At 30.9% G+C, this 22331-nt stretch overlaps 1 protein-coding gene across 6 annotated transcripts in view; it reads right to left on the reverse strand.

Moving 5' to 3' along the window:
* Positions 1-7097: 7097 nt before the first annotated feature.
* LOC143229459 (neurotrypsin-like) overlaps positions 7098-22331 on the reverse strand; it is a 70327-nt gene continuing 55093 nt past the window's right edge. For all 6 annotated transcript variants that reach the window (XM_076461802.1, XM_076461801.1, XM_076461800.1 and 3 more), the window contains 5 exons: positions 21409-21694; positions 20762-20880; positions 15219-15389; positions 7879-8055; positions 7098-7299 (listed from right to left, as the gene is read on the reverse strand). In XM_076461802.1, the coding sequence (XP_076317917.1) occupies positions 7169-7299; positions 7879-8055; positions 15219-15389; positions 20762-20880; positions 21409-21694 (884 nt within the window). In that variant the 3' untranslated portion in view covers positions 7098-7168. The remainder of the gene's footprint in view (positions 7300-7878; positions 8056-15218; positions 15390-20761; positions 20881-21408; positions 21695-22331) is intronic.

Here is a 22331-nt window from a genome sequence, read left to right on the forward strand (position 1 = left end):
CGAAAAAATACAGTAAGTCTGATGCCAAATCAACATGAATTAAACAAAATAAACATTTGAAAAGATTAATACTTCAGATGCATCCTCTATATGTTAGTCAGATGACTTTTACTTGCAAAGGCTGAGTATTTCAGAGATAAAAATTTTGAAGGAACAAAATGTGATAGAATTGAGCATCAGTTTATGGGCTTCATCCATGATATTTGTGAAGAAAAAAGGATGATTCCAAAAGGTTCTCCATGGAATATCAAATAGAGAATGAAGTTGCTCATCCTTTGCCAAAGATTTTCTGTACTTTAGATGATTTATGTAGAACAAAATGTTATTTAATGTTGGATACGAAGAATGGATATTGGCAAGATGAAATTTAAAAAAAAAAATGACAGAGAAAAAACCTTTACTTCACAAAAGCTATTCCAACAACTTATTGTGTTACCATTGTTTTATGTAATGTATCTTACACATTTCAATGATTGATTTGCTTTCTCTGCAACACCCTTGAACATAATACTAATCTATTTGGATGATATAATTATATATAAGAAAACCTGTGATATTTCTTATGAAGAACTAAGAACTTTAAGAATGTGTGAATCAGCACATCAACAAGTTAGTTTCTTGACACACAGTCAGCAGAGAGTATCTACACACCCATATAAGATTGACCCCACCCCATTCTAAAAACTTCAAGTAAGAAGAATTTTGAGGATTATGCTTTTACTACTGTCATTTTCTAACATCATTATGTGACACATAACATCCTTTACACAAATTACTTATGAAGCCAAATAAGTTTTGTTAGACCACTAATTTTTAACAAGCATTCATCACACTGAAGAAAGAACTAACTACTACTTCTGTATTATCATAACCAACTTTAGAAGATCCACTCATTTTAGATTTTGTTGTTGAAGCAGTGTTATGGCAAGTACTACACAGAAAATAACGTTACAGTTTCCTACAACAAGGCAATGAATGTTGCAGGAAGGAAGCAATGCATAACTAGTTACACAGAATAAATAAAATAAACAATAAGACAGAACAAGGTTTATGCACAATAATATAACATTGAAGTGGCTCCAGAATCTTCAGGAGTAAAATTTTAACATCATGCATCACCCTGCATGAAAACATGGAAATATTGATACATTATTATGAAGTGTGTAATAAAGAATTTAAACTCTGTGAATAGGTAGAAATATATGATGGTAAAGATAATCAACCTAAAATACAGCATCGTATAGTCAAAAAGGAACATACACAACATATGGTGAGGAACTAATTTGTTTTGACACTCAAATAAAAGATTCTTAGGCAAAGAATGCAAGTTGGGAAATAGTTATTAAGTATATCAGTAAAACCCTCATGGCAAATAATTGCTCCATACAGCTCATAAACAAAAACATACTGGGCACAGTGGGATTTATTTTATTCACAAGAGGGCTTGTTATTATGACAATGATGAGATATCAGTGGACAGAAACAACAAATACTGTTGGCATTTTCACAGTCTCTATATTCCAAAGAACTCTGTCATCTCCACAACCTTTCAGTAGCTGAACACCTAGATATTAAGAAGGTGCTGAAGAGTTTAAAAAAAATGCTTTTGTTTGAAGTTAAGCACAAAGCTACACAATGGGCTACTTGTGTAGAAATGTGCAAGAACCTTGAAAAAAAAGAAAAAAAGACCAGCTTAACAGCCTTTTATTTATCATCTAACAGCATAGTGTAAATATCCAACCAATACTTTTAAATCATTTTATCAGATGAATGTTGCTATGATATGACTGGATTTTACTAATGTAACAAGCTGTGCTAAACAATTCCTGCTGCAAGAAAGTATGAACTCCAAAGTTAAGCAGATGTTGGAAAGGGCAGTGATTTGTACTAAAAAATTAGTGATGTGGTTTACAGAATCCAGTAGGTCAGGTATCTGCAGAATTGTGTTAGTGAGAGATAGGTGAGTTGGGTAACATTAGAGAAGACTTTGGCATTTGAAAGTTAAACATTAGCTTGCTGAAAATCCCCGAGTTCCTTCTGAGGCCATTTCTAGAGGATTAGCATACTGTTTTATTTATCTATTAAGATTGTTACTTTCTAGGAAGGGGCCAGTGTTGTAAGGTATATGTTTAACGTATTAATTTGGATATTTGTTTTCTAGATGAAGCACATTATTACATGATGATGCAATGTATCCTGTTAAGGCATCTATATAATTTAGAAATTTTGCATTGTACATAAATGTAAAGGTATAACATAAATATTAGATGAGTGTTGAGTGTTCAGTGTGCAGTTCAATATATTGTCAGTTGGCAAGTGAGAGTTAGTTCATCTACTTAGCTCATCAGCAAGTTAACTAGCACATTATCAAGTAGTAACAGTAAATTTATTTGTAAACTAGGAATAGTACCATTACTCTCAGAATTTCTGCTGAAATGTCATTTATGAAATAATGCCTATAAATGAACTTAACCTGCACTGTAGCAAACATTATTTAATAAATAAATTAATTCGTTATTGTTATGTAAGGGACTTTTTAGTAAATGATCTGAAAGAACCATCCAGTGACAGAAAATGTTAACAACATATATTTTTACCATAAATGTAACATTTATTTCTAAGTAAAACTTAAAGTACATAATCTAATATTACTTAATCATGCCTTACTGGCAAGTCCAGTCTACTAAATAGCTGGAGACCACCTGTCAATTTCCTGTACTATTTCCAAATGAACTTTTCAATACAACTTTTATATGCTTAAAATAGAAATAGAATAAGAAGGAATAAGTCACCTAGAATGCATAAGGAATGCTTTATACATTTGTGTTTTTCCATGCATGGTTTCCGAGATCTGTCTCAAATTTTTAGTCCCAAAAACCTTATTGGATGAAATAAATCTCTGATGCTATTTGTGCAAATGTGTTATATAGACATTATATGCTGGAAATAATGTAATAACATCCTACAATCAAAGTTTTATTATTCCATTTCTGAAATAAAAGGCGTTAATTACTCTTACAGTATAGTACTGGAATGCTATGTTCAATATTTTGTAAGTGGATATATTGATTCCATTACTTCTGTAAAAACATACTCTGAGATAAATATAGCCCATCAGTTCTGAAACAGTTAAAGTGAGTTCCTAAGTGACACCTACTTCTTCTGAAAACTCTGAACTCAGTGTTTATCATCTATGAATAAATAATATATGTTGCATTTATTTTGTACTATTGTAAAGAATATTGTTAAAATCCTAACATAATTCATGAACTCTTAAAATTTGGTATCCAAAAATTGGCATGAAAATTCTATTTAAGTGTCATAAATTCTGGAATCTCAGGACAACTAAGATTTCAAACCTCTCAGTGTTTTGTTTTCAACCAGAAGTGGTTTTTGCTTCATACTGCAAGAAACGTTTTCTATTCACCTAACTTCATAACTGTCTTATGTTTCTCTATTAAATGATCAATTATGTGAAGACCTTTGTGTGGGCATATAACATTTTCAGTGCATATTTTTAATTTATATTGAAAGAGGATTATTATATAACATATCTTTTCATACATCTCTTTCAAATTAATATAAGTAATGCTAAAGAAAAACTGAAATGAAACTATATCAATAAAACCTTTTTAAAATGTTGCAATTTCATTTGGTATGATGCTCATTATTATTGATTCATTCTCTCTTTAAATTTATATGTACTAAGAAACAATAGAAACAAATAATTAACTCACTACCTGACACAACAATTATTACTAATTAATTCACTTATGCTTTTAAATATCACACTATTTTCCCCAAAGTTGATATTTCAATATATGTTGATTACAGCTGAGGAAACATTTAGATGTATTAGGTAATCATAATGCCCTGTAGCAAATATTTAATTCAAATATTAAAAACATAGCCCACAACAGTATTAGCTCATCAAAAATTAAGCTGCTCATAACAGTTTGACAGAAGCCTAATATACAAATGTTTATAAACTTTTTTGTTTGTTTGTTAGATTATCAGACTAAAATGCACAATGTCTGTTTTTAATTCTTCCTAATTACGAAGTGATAGACTAGAAGGAATGCAGCTATTTAACACAAGCTGCCACCAACAACTGTCACATCAAGTAATAGGATCTGACTGTTCCTTTTATAATGCACCCACAGCCCATTATGGGTAAAATCTTTTTTTAGTGGCAATGGAAGACAGTATTCAGTCTGACATTCCAAATATTGCCTGCATGTAGCCACTTTTAAAGGACATAAACATTAGTATAATTAAAATTATTAAATCGCTCGGCTTGCTTTTTTCAGTTTGCTAAATTATTAAAATAAACTTGTGAACATAACAAATTAACACAATAGACAACACTATGTTTATTAACATTAGCCAAATTGCTAAGTAAAGGCTATGGAAAATTTATCATGGTGGTTTTGAATATTCTGGAACTCATTCTCAAATTAATTTAAAATGTGCAATTTTATTTCAGGGTCTCACTTAAGTAAAACAGTTGGATTCTGTTGCTTTGGGTGTTCTTGTTGATTTGTTACATCAGACACAACATACTTGACTCAAATGTACATGTGGTGTTTATAACACATGTATTGTTAATGCTTTTTTCTTTTCACAAACAACTTCTTTTAATGCAAGTATGCAATAAAAAAAATGTGTGGAATTTCTATAACAACTTGTAGATGGCTATGGCTGTGGTACTTGTACAACAATATTTCTTTCCTCACATTGTTATTACATTTGTTTGAAGTTAAGCACAAAGCTATCCAACAGATTGTTTGTTATCTGCACACCACAGGTACAGAAACCCACTTTTTAGCATTGTAAGTTCATAGACACACTGGAACAGAGGTGGGGCTTGTTATTATGTGTTTGATACTAGTATCTTTGCCTTTTAGAAAGCTGGTTGACTGGTAAGAGATAATTACAAATACAATTGTTAGGAGAGTGAAGAACTTGTCAATTTGCAGAAGGGTATTTTTAACCTTTAACACCATTTTTTATTTCTAACCTTCACTTATTAAATTTTTGCTCTTGTGGCATAATAACTGAAGCTGTGATTTGTAATTCTTTATATTTAAAAATGGTGTGGAGCCATATTTTTGTCCAACAAATGGAAATCTGTGGTTTTTCAATTACACAACACAAGGTCATGTTATTATTTCTTACCAAAAAGCAAGAGAATCAATGATAAAAGAACTATAAAGTGGAATCTGTTTTGCACTGGAAAAAAAACTCTCTTTATACCTGACTTTATCCAACACTTACACATCTTAACTCACAAGACAACACAAAATGAAAACATTAAGTTTACAACCAGTAAAGTTTTAGCACCAATAGATGGCAAGATAATACCCTCATGAAGAGGGGAAGATTGACTCACTGGGACACCAGAAAACTGCCAAGTGAGCCAGTGCATTTGATGCATTCTTAGATTTATTTTAAATCTTAACTTTTTCGCCAGTGTGCACCATGTGATATTGCCTGGGCTTTTCCTTTAATTCCAATCTACCCCTTCCTTTGAAAATCACTTTGTTTGTTGTTAACCACCCAGAAACAGTATCACCTAAGGCTGTTTACAAACTTAACTGACTATTAAAGACAGGGACAGTGCCTAAGTACTACCCACTGACTGGACATGTTACCGTCAGTACCATGATTATGCGGCTGACCAGTCACAACAAAGATCTTTAACTAGCAGTAAATAAGTCATCAAAAAGCACTACAACTGAGAATGCTTCAAATCCCCTATAACTTTAAAGAACCTTGTCACGTCAAAATTGTTAACTACAGTTACTGCTCTTCTTGTTTTCTTATGTGTGTGTGTGTGTTTCTCCAGTCCTTCCCTTACCCCTTTTTCATAAAATCTTATAAAAAACCTAATGTTCAGCTTATCTCCCATAAACTCAAATCCAAAACCACTTCCATATATCCTAAATTTCCTTGGGGAATATATCACTCAAAAACTCCCATTTCATACCATATTTAGATGTTGACTGCAAAGCTGCGCAATGTGCTATCTGTTTTCTGCACACCATAAGGACCAAACCTGAAATTTTAGTGTTATAAGCCTCTAAGCTTACAAATGAAACACAGGAAGATATAAAAGTGCAGTTTCCATTATAACATTAAACTGTTTAATTGATAAACATTTTTGATCCACATTTAAAAAATTTTTTTCATCCTAAAATTAAGTTCAGCTACTGCATTTCAAGGGATGTTTACAAGGAGAGCAAGCAGGAGTTTCCCCAATAATTCTATGCAATAGGTATTACAGTTTATACATGTGTACACATAAAATAAGTGAATAAGTGTGTATTTCATGGCCCTTCAACAATGGTAAGATTTTCTAATTTTCAGAGAAACCTTTTATTTTGCATTTGTTTTGGTTTTCTAACTGCAAAGTTCATCTAACACCAAAAAATGATTTTAACTTTTTAAAAATACAACAAGACAAAATGATGTAGGTTTACTTATAAAAGAAAATTTCTTATGATGGAATGTTTCACTTCTATTAATAAAATATTATGTTTATATATTTCAATGATAAAATCTTCCAGTATGGAATGATTGCTACTATTTTTAACATTTAATCGTTTGAATATGAAAACAATGAAATAAATTAATGCACAAAATGTGGCATGCTTCCATGCTATAATTGAAACATGCATTTCTTGTGATCATGATCATATATTTAAATTTCCAAACCTTCAAAATATAAACCTATCCAAGAATACGGACATACACATTCACCACAAACTCAGTTCTTGCCCTATTTCTTTGAAAATTAGATATTTCTTAGCTCATTTCTATCTAAACAACAACATGTTTCTGTCCAGCTTCATTAAAAAATTAGATATTTTCCCCTACACACTCAACAATTTAGTGTTTTTAGTCAACCCCTATTGAAACCTTTATGGTTTTGTCCATTCTCATTTCCAAATCCATCTTCTTGGCCACACTTATCAAAAGATACAGTTATTGTTCCTCTCTAACCTTTTTTATACTATTCATATTAAAGGCTCGATGTTTTTGTACATCATTACCTAAAAAAAAATTCACATCTCCATTTGAAATAAAAGGACTTCTTTTTCCATCATAACTGGTGTTTTATTATCTAATCATACTCAAAGTTCAACTTTTATTTATCTATGCTACTTCACAGTTCCATTTTGGCCATATTTGTGTTTATCCAGTCTAAGTAGTGCTGTACTTTTGTGTACACACCAGGTTTATTAGGTACAGCACAACCATTTCCCCAACTGATGATTCCAAATAGAGTATAGATTCCTGTAAAACAATTAAAAGTTCAACCTTATTATTGTTACTTCTACTGTAAAAGAACATGTTTATACTAAATTACAAATATGGAAAAAATCATTTAGTAAAGCATCTAAAGAATCAAGTTTTATTTATAACACATACTTTTTACTTATATATAAAAAAAAGACTCAGAGTTTGTAATTTTAAATCAAAAGGCTGACCCCTGTTTCATCATACAGACATGTTTAATTCATAATATTTAATTGTATTATAATTTTAATATTACCAATATAATAATTTTCAGACAATTCACATATGTTTGAAATATTTTAAATTAAAGCAACAGTTTAAAATAAAGTATAACAGAAAAACAGCAACTAAACATATCCAAAATTTTTTAGTATTTTTATAGGTTAGTTTTTAAGTTTGCCTATCACTTTAAATGAATAAAATTCATCTGTATTCCATAAGATTAATATTTTTTCATGCTTCCATTTGAAAAAAAAACAAACTTTTTTTATTGGTTACATAGAATTTCAAAATAACAAATTGTAAAACTATTACAGATGATGTGAAAAAAACTAATTATATATTTTTAATACCTACCACCTAATTTACAAACCAAAGGTCCCCCACTGTCTCCTTTGCAAGCATCAATTCCTCCTTGAAGATAACCAGCACAAAACATTCCATTTGTGATCTTTTCTTCCCCATAAATATGAGAGTCTCTGCATTGGAACATATGCAGGATAGGCACTACTGTACTCATTAAGGTATCAGCTACTAAAAATTTAGAAGTGAAGTTTTGTCTTCAGTTAATAACTGTATTTGAAAATAATTCATCAGCATATTTTAACTGTACATATGCTAATATTATTTTATATGCAAAAACGGCTCGTTTGGGTTGAGAAAATATTTTACATAGAAGAGAGAACAATGTTCGCAGGAAGAAGGTCGAAATGTTGTTCGCTCTTCTATGTAAAATATTTTCTCAACCCAAACGAGCCGTTTTTGCATATAAATTTCTCAACAAGTGGGTTTCTCAACATCACTGACTAATATTATTTTGTTTTGGGAGCCTCATTATGAAATTTTTGATTATCAATTTACATACTATTAACTGAATAAACAATGATTATTAATGAAAAAAGGGAATAATCTGGGTTAGTTAAGAATCTGTCACATTTAGAAGAAAGAGTCTTGAGAAAAAGTTAAAATTGTAAATATTACTACAAATTGGTGACAAAACTCTTGAACTTCCTGTGATGTAGTATTACATAAATATAATTTTTTTAGTTCTTTTTATTCCTAGCAATAACGTTTTGCTCTACAACAGGTGGCTTGATAATGCCAGTGTGTTATTTCATCTAGAGTTTTCTGAACAATTAGTACAATACATAAAAATATATTTGGTTACATGAATCAGACATTTCAAAGTACATAGGCTATATAACGGGTATGACACTTTAATAAATTAATGAGCAATGTTTACAAATAATATTCTTCCATCCGTGTGATAACACCAATATTTTATTACAAAAACTCAATACACAAAGGTTATATTATTTAGTTTATTCAGGTTTACACTTGATTTAAACACACTGAAAACAACTTATTAAAGTAAAATTAAAATTACTAACTTCCTGAAGTTAAAGAACTCATAAACAAGCTGTTGAATTTAAAAGTATTTCAATTTGCCACAAGATTTAATTCTCACCAAATGACTATCTTTAAGTGTCTCCTTAAAGTAACAATAAGCAAACATTTATGAAAAAAAATACATAATAAAGTAATATTTCCTTCAACAGAGTTTCATGATAAATGTTTAACTAATACAATCATTCAAAACAGTGATACGTACAGAACCATGTATACTTCTTATCAATTAAATCTACATGCTTACCCATTTAAGAACATCTATTTCAAAAATATTTAGTATCTAGGATTTTATAGCAGTCAACTTCTATTGCTTTATGGTATATGCTTTATATGATAGCAAATACGAATTTCAAAAAATCAGGAATATCCTATTGTAATATGCAAACATGTCATGCACATTCTACCTTCTTATATTAATTTAGAAATTCTAATTCATTCTTATTTTATAGAGTTTTCTCATAAATATGTAGTGCATAAAAGCGTGCAGTTGGTTTCATTTGAATTATCATTGTTCCTTTGTTGTTCTCTTAGAGATAGTATCTGCTCCACCTATTGAGATATTGCTGTAACATAGCACAATAAAGCATGAAGATCAATAACCACAATGCTTTTCACTAATTAAGTACATGATATCTAGAGGCTACAACCTTTATTACATTGGTTGATACTGGCCAGTTATGAGGAAAAAGCAAGTCATTATAAGTGAATCCAACATTCCTTATTAAGTAAGTATTGGGTTCACACAGTTCTTTATGTTTACTAATGTTAGTTGATTGACAAATAAACATCTCTACGGAAAGAAATCTGCTGAGTCACTGATCCTGCAAAAGGCAAACATCCTCTATCTAATGGAAGTATGAATATTATTTCTTTATATGCAACATAAATAAAAATTGTTCTTTACTTTACACAGTGTGTTCAATCAGTTTATCAACATAAAAGTAATATGTGCCCCAAGGACCTGAACCGTCGATAAAATATTCAGTTCCAGACTAGACAGATGACTGAATATTGTCTGTGACTTTGTAGAGTTTTGTATGTAAATCATTATTTGTAAAACTATTTGCAATAACCATCATCATAAATTGTATTGTTATTTGTATATTAAATTACATTTGTGTTCAGAAAGAAAATTGTGAGTATCAGTCTTATTGGAAAATATTATAAATTTGATACACATTGACATTCAATTAACTTCTAAATTGAAAAAAAATGTCTAGCTATTTGAAATCTTAATATGTAGTGTACGTAACATAATAAATTGGGGACTTGTCTAAGATAAATAATAATATGTTACACAATAAACTTGGGCTTGTGTGGGATCTGAATCAGAGACAAAATTTATTCTAAACTCGAATTCAAATCGTAATTCAATTCATATATATCAGTGCCAACAATATTTAATCATGCCTGATTATCAAGGTTTTCTTCAATCATCCTCCCTCAAACAGCTAGAAAAATATAACAAAAGTAAATTGCTCAAAATTGCCAAAATCGTAGAATTACAGGCTAAAAAACCAATAATAAGAAATGAACTAAAAAGTATACTTTTGAAATATTACTCGATGATGACTTGCTGTCTCAGGAAGCATTAGGGGAATACTCTAGTGTCTCTGCTAGTCAATCACAGTTGAGTGATAAAGATAAGTTGGAAGTCAGAAAGCCAGTTAAAATTCAAACAAGACTGCATTGGAGGCTGAGAAAGAGCAAGCCCATATTGAAGCTGAGAAACAAATTAGGCTGAAAGAAATGGAAATTAGATTTCATTTTACCATGACCAAGGTAAACTAAGAACTTTGAACTCAATTGATGATATATTTTAATAAAAATGAAGTTCATAAATATTTCCAACACTTTGAGAAAGTTACCTGAACCATGGAATGGCCAATCAAAAAATGGTCATTATTATTACAGAGTGGTTTAACTGGTAAAGCACAAAAAGCTTATACCACTCTCTCCATAGAAGAGTGTATGTATTATGATAAAGTCATGGAAGCTATTCTCAAAGGATATGAGTTAGTACTGGAAGCATATCATCAAAAGTTTCAAGGTTATCAGAAGTAAGATAGACAAACTTATATGGAATTTGCTAATGAGAAAAGAGGATATTTTGACTGATGGTGTAATTCCATGCATATTGGCAACAGTTTTGACAAACTAAGAAAACTGTGCTTATTTGAAGAATTTAAACTTTGTACAAGTGATGACCTCAAAACCTACTTGGATTAAAAAAAATTTGAAACATAAAGGAAGCAACTGCTCTTTCTGATGATTACACTTTAACACATAAAATCACTTTTCATAAAAAAGAAATTCCTACCAGCTCAGCAAAAACCTGAATTTGTTCAATCTACTAAGTTGAAGATTCTTCTAAAAATCTAGCTCCTCTAGTTTGAAATCTTCAGAGTCAGGATAAAACTTCTTTGAAATCATCAAAGCTTGTTTGCCATTTCTGTAAAAATCCTGGCCATGTGATATCTGATTGTTGGAGATTGAAAAAGAAACAAGAAAAGGAAGCAACATTCAGTGCATTCATGTCCAAATATGGACATAGTTTCACCAGATCACCTTATGTTATTGATTTGGCCACTGATAAAAAGGCTGATGTAATTAGGAAGAAACTTAGACCTTTTATGCCTGTTGATTCTGTGTCTTTGACAAATAACACTGTTAATCCCATATCAATATGTATTCTACGCAATAGTGGGGTGACTCAATATTGTTGTTAGAAGGTGAATTGCCTTTAAATTTGAGTTCTACCACTGGTGAATCTGTTATTGATATTCACTATGGTATGTCCACCAAAACTAGGTACCATGGTCCCTAAGAAGTTATTCAAAAGTCAATAAGACAGGCCATAGTTCAAAAACACTTGACCATCAAAAGGATACCCAGCTGTGTCATATCAATATGTTGAAGCCTTATCACACCTGAGATGCATCCAAAAACATTGAGTGTTCTCCTGATATCAATGACAGTGTCATTGACTCAAACACCCATAAATTTGAAAATATTGGGGATGAATGCAACATTAAACTGAGTAACTCTAAAATTCTGGCCAATCTTGATGCAAAACTCGATCATTTGCCTCCTGAAGGGAAAAATCAACTTGTTTATTGAATATGTATAAGTGTATATTTCTGAACCTTCCAAATAAAACCATCATCACTGTTCATGGTGTTGTTATAGGTGATACTTCTCCTGTGAAACAACATCCCTATCACATGAATCCGATCAAGGCTGATAAAATGTGTAGAGAAACATCTTATGTGCTGGAGAAGGCATTATGAAACTCAGTTGAAGTGAGTGATCTTCAATTTGTGTACTGGTTCCTAAAACTGATGGTTTGATTAGATTCTGTACAGACTTTTGCACAGTAAGTGCTTTGACAAAGATTCCAAGAATGGAGGATTGTATTGATATAATTGGAAAAGCCAGATATAACACAAAATGTGACCTATTAAAGGGATATTGGGTTGTTCCTCTAACTGACAGAAGGAAAAAAATCTCTGCTTTTATTACCCCTGATAGATTATATCATTTTAATGTAATGCCATCTGTGGTGAAAAATTCTCAGGCAACGTTTCAGGAAATAATGAATCAATGTCTTAACAATCTGACAAATGTCGGAATTTATGTTGATTATACTGTAATTTACAATAACACAATGGAAGAACACTTATGTGTATTACATGGTGTTTTTGAGAGGCTTAAGAAAGTCAATGTCACTGAAAATTTGGCAAAAAGTGTTTTTTGTAAAACCAAAGTTTTTACTTAGGTTACATGGTAAACCAAAGTCAAGTTTCTTCAATTCAGGTCAATGTTGATTGCATTGTAAGTTATCCAGCAACTACCATGAAGAAAAGTTTCACAAGATTTTTGGGAGTGGCTTGTTGTTACAAGAAGTTTTGTAAAACTTTTGCTGACATTACTGTACTATTAACAAACCTACTGAAAAAAATTAAAAGTTTAAATAGTCTGAAACATGGCAATCTGCTTTTGAAAAGGTCAAATCTTTATTGTGCACTTACCATGTATTGATAGCACTTGACTTTGATAAGCCTTTCCCATTAGCTGTTGATGCCAACGATTGTATTGCTAGTGTCATTCTATTACAATCAGACAATAAAGGTATTGAATATTCTGTTTGTTATTTTTCTGTCATCAAATGAGCTAATCAGCTGAAAACAGAAACACTGACTTTAATGTCAGCTTCAGAACATTTCATTGTGTATGTATTTGTATCACAACAACCTATTGTCATTTACACTGATCACAACCCACTGACGTTTTTGAATCAAATGTGGGCAAAAGGATGGTAAATTGGAGGTTAACATTAAAATAATATGATTTGAAGATAATCCATGTCAAAGGGGATGATAACATCTGTGCTGATGTATTTTCACATGCTCTGTAATTTTATGGTACAATATCTTAGTTAAAAATTGTCTAACATTAATTTTTAATTCTCTAAGGAGGGAGGTATAATGGATTTACTGCTATACACTTATTTTAATATCTATGTTTATTCAGGTTTGATGCATGTGACATATATTGTTGGATATGTATTGCACAAGTCCTGCCTTTTCTCCAAATTTGTAGAATATTCTCAAAAGTAAGAATCAACAATATATGTTTTATGGAAATACTAGTGTATTTTCAAATATTGTTGCCAAGTGAATTTTCGAGAATCTTGCCTAATGGTTATAAAAGCTAGCTATCACAAGATGCAGAGACAGTAATAAAACATTGTTGCTCAGTTAGTCAATATACTATAAACCTAAGAAATTATAATTGCAATTAATGCTTATTAATCAGAAAACTGCAGAATTTGACTGGGAACATTCATTGATTTTGAACATTATAAACTTCAGTGAGTTAACTTCAGACTTTATTTAGCATTTCTATGAAGACATTAGTTATCTTCCTCAATAAAAAGTAAGCTTATAAACTGCATGAGACCAGACAAGGAAAGAGCTAGCTAGCATTTTTGCTAAGTGAAGTGTACCTATGAAACAACTTATAATTAATTTGCTTAATGTGGACCTTGACTGTTGATAAAATATTCAGTTCCAGACCAGATAGGAGAATGAATATTGTTTGTGTTTAAACTTTTTGTATATAAATCATTATTTGTAATAACCATTACTATAAATTGTATTGTTGTTTGTTTTATTAAAATATATGTGTTAAGAAATTTGATACATATTGACATTCAACTAACTTCTAAATTCAAAATCAAATTTCCAGCTATTCAAGATCATATGTATGAGTGTACCATAGTAAAAACTTTAATAAGAGGAAATTAATGTACAAGTAACACAACAAACCTCAGTTTATGACTAAAGTGTATTTGCATGATCATTGAAGCAATTTGTTTGTTTGTTTTGATTTTTTTTTTCAAAGCTACATGAGGGCTATCTGTACTAGTCATACCTAATATAGCAGTGAAATACTAGATGGAAGACAGTTAGTCATCAACACCCACTTTCAACACTGACTCTTCTTTTACCAATTTTTCTACTAATTACAGATTGTGAAATTTCTATGATCTGTGTCACTTCAGACTAGATATGGTTCTTCTAAAACAGTCTAATAGACCTACAAACTTTAATTCCAATCAACTGGTTTTTAACAGTTTGCAGACTATTTGCAAAAGTCAATACCAGCAAAATACTCCATGAGCCTAGCATTATTTCAACAGTATACATTTTTTTTAATTGGTCAAAATTAGCCTTATATCATGCAAAATTTGGATCATTTCTCATAAAATATTACATAAGGAATTATCCATGCATAAACTTGCAAACCTGAAGTAGAATTAGTGTAATCCTCTGTGATACATATGCTGAAGTTGAAAAAAATTGAAAACCTAAAAATGTAGAAAGTTCAACAAACTTCACCAGCCTTTAACTTTTGTGAATATCATATACATTTTCTATATATATACACACACACGTAGGTACATTCTTTTAAACCTAGAAAGCCATGTAATCAGGTATGCTTCGTGGTTTACTCTCAATTAAATTACAAATAAAATGAAATATTGCTATGAAAGTTACAGCACTGAATGACATAAAGCATGCACTTATACGTATATACATATTTCAACATACATCTAAAATACATAAAAAGTCATAACAATTGGTTTGTTTAGCAAACAACTTAAGAAATACTTCCTTAATATCCTCAAATTTACAAAACTTGCATGTTGTTGCATATATGCAAATATTAAAGGAAACAAAACCCAAAATTAATGTTTATTGGTAAGTAAAATAAACACTTACCTGATGTTTGACTAGTAGTTCCCCATCCTGAGATGATGCATTTTGTTCCAGGATGGTAGTGTATGTTATATGTAGGAAGACAGACAGGTTTAACATGCGAGTTGAAATGGATCCCTCGACCATTCTTTGGCTTTATTCTTATCAGTACAATATCATTATTTAAATATGTTCCTGTCATGATGAAACAAAGAATAAATTGAGAGACTAAAGTTTCTTTTATTTTAGCTATTTTGATACAGAGAATCATTTACAGAATATATTAATATTTCTCAAACCCAATAAATTTTTCTTAATTCAAGACTGCTGGGTAATGTTTTTCTATGCAATGTATATGCACATGGAAAACAGATGATGAATAATAGAGATAATTAAAAAAAAGATAATAATATGAATACATAATAAATAAACTTATGATATAGATCCAGTTTATCTCTTTTTGGTTAATTTTTGTTTATGGTTACTGATGAGGGATGGAATTCTCAAGAACTAGTACAAACCAATAACATACATTGATCAAAGTGTAGATTGAATACAGTCTCCCTTGAATTAAGACTTTGGAATTAAACAGTTTTCAAAATAGTAAGTTTATTTACTATATCTGATATCATGCAGCTATATAATATGAAGAACTGAATAGTAGCCTATGACATTTTTACTTCACTTCATCTATCCAGTGCATAGTTTTTAGGTGACTACAAATCATTTTCACACAAACAGTGTTTAATTTTCATATACTGTTCATTCATCAGTAAATAATATTACTGAAAATATTTTATATTTTACCACCAAGCAAAACTCAATATTACATATGATGATCAGCTTTCAAATGACTTTTATACTCCAGAAATTATGAGTATATTACTAGATACCTGCCAAGAATTCTATGTGCATTATGATATCCTATTTTTTTTGTGTTAAGCATTTACACTGCCATAGGAAGAAATTTTGGATTAGTCATGCCATTGCCATTTTGCCTTTTCATAGGTGATGTAAAGACAGAATTTGAACCATTTTAACTATAAATACTGCATTCATGCAATATAATGTATTAAATAAAAGAAGCAAGTTTTAATAAATATGGCATAGTTGTACATACCATGAAAACGTGGTCAGATCACAGCCTGACTAACCTTACTGCTTCCTACAGCCTTGATGTACTCTATCAACTCATCAGCTATTACAGTTGAAAGTTTTAAATTTTTAGTTTTTTTCTTTATGAAACCTTTACAAAGAAAAGAGTAACCATCTTTCCACAGTATAAACAATTAAAATGGGCTAATAAATTCACATCTCTTTTATATGGTTTTAAAGAATGTCAGAAAATGGTAATTAATAATACTATAAAGAAGCTTGTCAATAAATCTTTGTAAGAATGACATGTGTATGCCCGTGCAGTGACATGTCATCAAAGCTGGAAGTGCATAATATGTTTAGGAACTTGACATTTAGATCAAGGTGAATTCCTGATCATTCCTAGATTCACTTATTTTTCTTAGAGTAATTTTTTATGAAGCCACAAGATAACTAAACGTTGCTGGAAACAGAATTACAAAGTAGAGACACAACTTCCTTTGATTTGAACACAAAGAAAGAGATTGGACACAACCTTTTATATAGCAGTAATCATTATTCAAAAACAAACGAAAGTTACAAACTAAACAAGGGCAATTGTTTAACAAAAACTGCTAACCAAGTTGATGTTTAATAAGTGTAACATTGAAAGATACTTTGAGAAAATAAGGGTCATGAAGTGATGCTGTCAAATTGATAAAGAAACCAAGCTTGCCTTTCAGGGTCAGTTTTTTAGTTTAGTCATGATAGGAGTTCATAATGTTCAGTTCTACAGAGATTAAACATGAGAGAAACAAAGCTAAGGAGCTAAGCACAACCTAGTAGAAGTGATTACCTTTTGTATATGTGAAAGTACATAAGTAATATTTTTTCTTTGTCAAGTAATGAGGATTGTTTTCACTTTTGCTAATTCTATTCAATCTCATTATTTTATATGTAGATGAAAGACTTGATTTAATTATCTGATTAGAATCACTCACCTTATTTCCTGAATGCATCAGTAGTTATCAGCAGATTAATCTACCCAATACTTGCTGGAAACAAGTGGTTTTTATTTGAAAATACCACAACTTTGCCTATCTTGCTGCTCAACAAGATATGGTCAGTTCATTCTGATGTGACCCTCCTGCCCCAGTCAAATCAAATGCTCTATTTTCTCCTTTCATGGTAGTCTCAACAGAGGCATTACTGGTTGCAACAATGGGAGGACTAGGATAGCCCATATCATTTACTATAAACATGTGTGGTTGTGCTACAGAGTTGAGATTTGTCAATCGCTGATCACAATCACCAATATGGTAAATGTTCCAAGGAAATCATAGGGTTTGATGCCTCATTTTTATGAAGTTTGATGAGTAAAATAAATGTTCTCTAACTTTATGTATATATGATTAATATTCCTAATCTTTAAATTCTGGGAATAAAGACAGTGAAGCTTCATCATTATATGACATGACATCAAATTAGATTTTGCTTGACAATCGTAACAGTATATAATGTGTAAGAAAGCATACACATTAAAATCATATCATTTGGAGAGATGCTGTTCTGGAATTTCTTCAGTGGTAAAATTCTAGGAAAAACGAAAGATATTGCATCCCTGCTTACAGGGTGGGGAGGAATTTTGAGTTTTAGGATGTAACAGTATTAACGTTGTTGAAACTACTGTTTGAAGGAGCTGGTAGAAAATAATGGTGTTTGGCTATGTCAGTCAAATATCAATTCATAATGGAACTCAGGAAGTGCCCCTAGATGTTGAGTGGCTTAGGCACAACAGACAGTACACACCAGTCAACTACATCCAAAACCCAACTACTGAAAAATGACATCAGGTAAATCAATTACAATCTGAAATTTGACCATTGGCTACACACATCCACGTGGAGGTAGGAAAGATAATCATACAATTTTCACCTCAAGTTTATGAGACCAGAGGAAATCTCATACCCCTTTCCTTCAACCCAGGAATGGCCTACACAATAACAATGTGAGAAATTGATTGATCATTCTAGGAACCTGTCATCTGACATTAAAAAGATTTCTTTGTAATGTAAATTATTTCACACAAATTGTTGCAAGCACTGTAACCTTCTCATAATAATAAGAACATTGGAGGAGAGCAAAAGAGGAAGATCCATGGTCACCTGTAAAAATCCTCACTGTTACCCACAACAAGTATGGAATATAAAAGGTGTAAAAAAGTGAAGGAACAGAGGCATTTGTAATACATATGTGAGAACTTATGTTAATTGGATCAATTCTAAACCCAAAACACAGCTACTAAGAACCAACATCATTGTGGGGTACAATGAGGGATCCCAAGTGAAGGTGTGAACTACACACATTTGACAGTACACTCCAGTGCTACATAGTGAAGGATATCTCATTATGTAAACTAGCAGAATACAATCACCCTATTCTCAACTAAATGTTTTTTATAATCATTTATATGTGTGTGTGTGTGTGTGTATATCTCCACAGTCCACCACCCCAGCAGCTTAGAAATGGAGAGTGGTAGGACTCTCAAACTCAAATACAAGAGAAAGGAGGAGAAAGCATAGTGTAGAGTCTAGAGCAGCAATAACACATGAGAAAGTGCAATGGGTGACAACCGAACTCTATGTTGAAAAGCAAACTATACCAATATTCAGTATACAGCATGGCAAGGATGGGCAGCTGTTCCTTCTGCTCTACCTATGTAGTCCATGAGTGAGTATGGTCCAGGATGAGCAGACTAATGAAACAAAACTATACTGGGGATAAACCTACAAGCAAGAAAGAAAAACACATCCATGAAAAATAATAGGTGTGTGTGTGTGTGTATATATACATACATATATACTAAAAGGTAACTTATCCAGTTACAAGGATGAATTGAAGGGTAAGAGATAAATAATAACATAAGTGAAATACACGTGACTGAATAAACTTAAGAAAGTGTGTAGTAAAAATAAAACAAGTATGATATGTGATGTATGGAAGAAAAACAATATAGTTAGACTAATGATTGATACACCACTATGATGAATTAGAGGTAATCCTAAAGTAACAAAGAACATGATAAACCCAGACAAATGGTACAGGATAAAAGATGCTAACTGCAACTTGAATATGTGAACTAACCAATTTATTGAATCTTATGGTATGGAACCCAAAACCTACAGATAATGATATTAAAAGTAATATTTGAAAACAAACAACAACAGTATAACTTCTCCTCTTTCAATAGTCTGCACGTCAATTTGTGCAAGTCCCAAAACTTGTGATGAGGCCTGACTAAGGTCCACTCATTGGACGATCACGCTTCCAATGCAGTAAAATAAAAACTTTTCTCATGGAGTACTGCTATCAGAAGCCTGTGTACATATGTTAATATAACCTCTGAAGTGGTAACATAGTATTCAAAAAAGAATGAATAACCAAACACAACTGTGTTGGTAGAAATCAAGAAAATTTATTTGTGATGAAGGAACAAATTCTGTAATGGGGTAGAAATACAAAATATTTCCACACTGAAATAACTGCACATCAGTTTAATAAGTGAAGTGTACATTGAAAATAACTGATGGTAATTACAAAAGCAACATAATAAATAGTAAAGCAAAGTAAAAATAAACACTATAGGAAGTACAAACTAAATATTGCAACATTTGTACGGCCAACTGAGAAGTGATACTTTGGTAGAATTGAATACAGGGAGTCATATGAGTCAAGAGTGTGTATTGCATAATGATTTTCATGTGAGGTGCATTTGAATCTGTAAACTCAAAAATAAATGGATGCTTCAAAGCTTGTGGCATCCAAAAACAAATTTTGCATGTAGAGTGCAGTACTGAACAATAGTTATTTATGTGAGAAAAGGTAAGGAAAGACATAAACATGGATCTTTTTAATATAAAAATCCAGCATATATACACTGCCACAATCCCATAAATAATAAGATACAAGTCAAAACGTAATTATAATATAAGGAAGGTGGACAGGCCAGCAGTTTCATATCTTTTACTCCTATATAGTAATTTTTTCCAATAAACAGTAATTTTATATAGAAAAAAATGTTTAAAAATTACATTAAACGTTCATCTCAGAAATGGTGTAGTGTAACAACACAAATAAAAAACACTATTTTGTTTTGAAACTAGTGCTTCATATGGCCATTAAAGATGGTAATATTAACAGTATAATATCTCACCTTTTTAGTTTCTTTTCACTATAGTACTTTATTTTATAAGGGGCATTTTATTACCATTTATTAACCCTTAAACAGCAGTTATCATCAATTGATGATGCTACCTACAACATTCCCACTATTTAAGGGTTAATATTAACATCCTGTACAGAAACCCTTCAGGAAGTTTTTTCAAAATGATCTTTATACATCAATATTTCCTTTTAATGTCATTATACAAAATATCATTTTACTTAGGAAAGTTTTACTAAATAAGTTCAGTTTTATTCTTGAATGAACTAACCTTTGTTGAAATCCTCATGTATTTTCATTTCTGCTATTTCAAAATCTTCTTCATATTTGTCCACTTCTTTATTATTAAATTCTCCAACTCGAATGAGATAGTCAGACTGTTGATACTTCCTTAGTAAATGTAATTAAGTAATTTGGAAATTAAAAAAAAAAAATTGATAAAGTAAATAAAGTTATGACACATAATAGCAATTAGTGCATGTAATTTTCTACAGCTATAACATTACCAAACATAAAATACATAACCAAAACTGTATTTTTTGCACATGATATATATCTAAATTTCAATCTCTATTTAACATTGTACATAAATATATATGGCATCGATAGCAGCGTTTAAATTAGTGAAAGTGTCGTACATACAAACAAATACGTGTAGTATGATAGGTTAAGACTTATTTTCAAACACATTCCTTAAAAAGGTAAGTTATCATACAATATTTGTACATTATAAATGTTCTTAACAATATTTCTTTGAATAACTTAATTACATGTTACTTTTTTTATTAAATGACTGATGGTAATATGTATACATTAAGTCTGTCACATATGTTGTTTTTACAATGTAATAAATCTAAGATCTAAATATAAAAAAGTTTCAATAATTTCCATTTTTCTTCATTTATATAGTGTACATACTCTAAACAATGAGCAGCACTAAGAACAAAGTAATCTGTGATGATCACTCCTCCACACCAGTGAAAGCTTGTTGACCCAGTATAAATCCGAACATCAACCTGCCATGGGTATGCACCATAGATAGTCTCAGAGCCTCCTACAATTCTGGCTGGATTGAAAAGACTGTGTGTGAACCCTTGGCTTCGAGAGCTTTCTGAAGCTACTCTTGTATCATTCATATGTAGCTCATCATTAAAATTCACGTGCAACTGATCTGCATAATCAGGGACTCCACACTGAACTGGCTCTGAAATATAAGTTAAAACTTTAGTTATTTATGGAATAAGAACACTGAAAGAGTTGTTTTCTTTTCAAAAACAAAATTTTTGACATTTGAAGTGCGAGTGTTTACAAATTACTAACAAGTTGTCTTAAAAAAATCTTACTTACGTTATATTTTTTACAAAATACATTCTGTATCTTTTATTTCACTTGGCATTAAATGAACATAGATGAATGAGACACAAAAGCTAAAACATATTAGTTGTGATGCACAATTTAAAAATTTGTATCAGTTTTCCAAGACATCTAGATTAAGAATGTCAATAAGTTCTGTCCAATACACTTGGATTTTAATATTGATTTTTTCATTATTACAGATAAAGAAATAATGAACTCCTGGATAGTAACTAAGAAAACTTTAATTATACAAGGATTATGTCAGACAAATGCTTTTACATCACTTATGCTTGATTTAAAACTTAACCTCCTTGGTGAATATTGTTTCCATTCTCCATGATCATCAGATGATTTTACTTGTTTAAGAGGAACTTCTAATGGGGAAAGAAATGAAATAAAACGTACATCTCATTCAACCACTTTGGTTTCTAGGTTTTTATTAATTAAATCCCAGGAGATTTAATTTGTTTGTTTATTTGTTTTGA

Source organism: Tachypleus tridentatus, chromosome 10, assembly GCF_004210375.1.
Source record: "Tachypleus tridentatus isolate NWPU-2018 chromosome 10, ASM421037v1, whole genome shotgun sequence".
Classification (NCBI taxonomy): domain Eukaryota; kingdom Metazoa; phylum Arthropoda; class Merostomata; order Xiphosura; family Limulidae; genus Tachypleus; species Tachypleus tridentatus.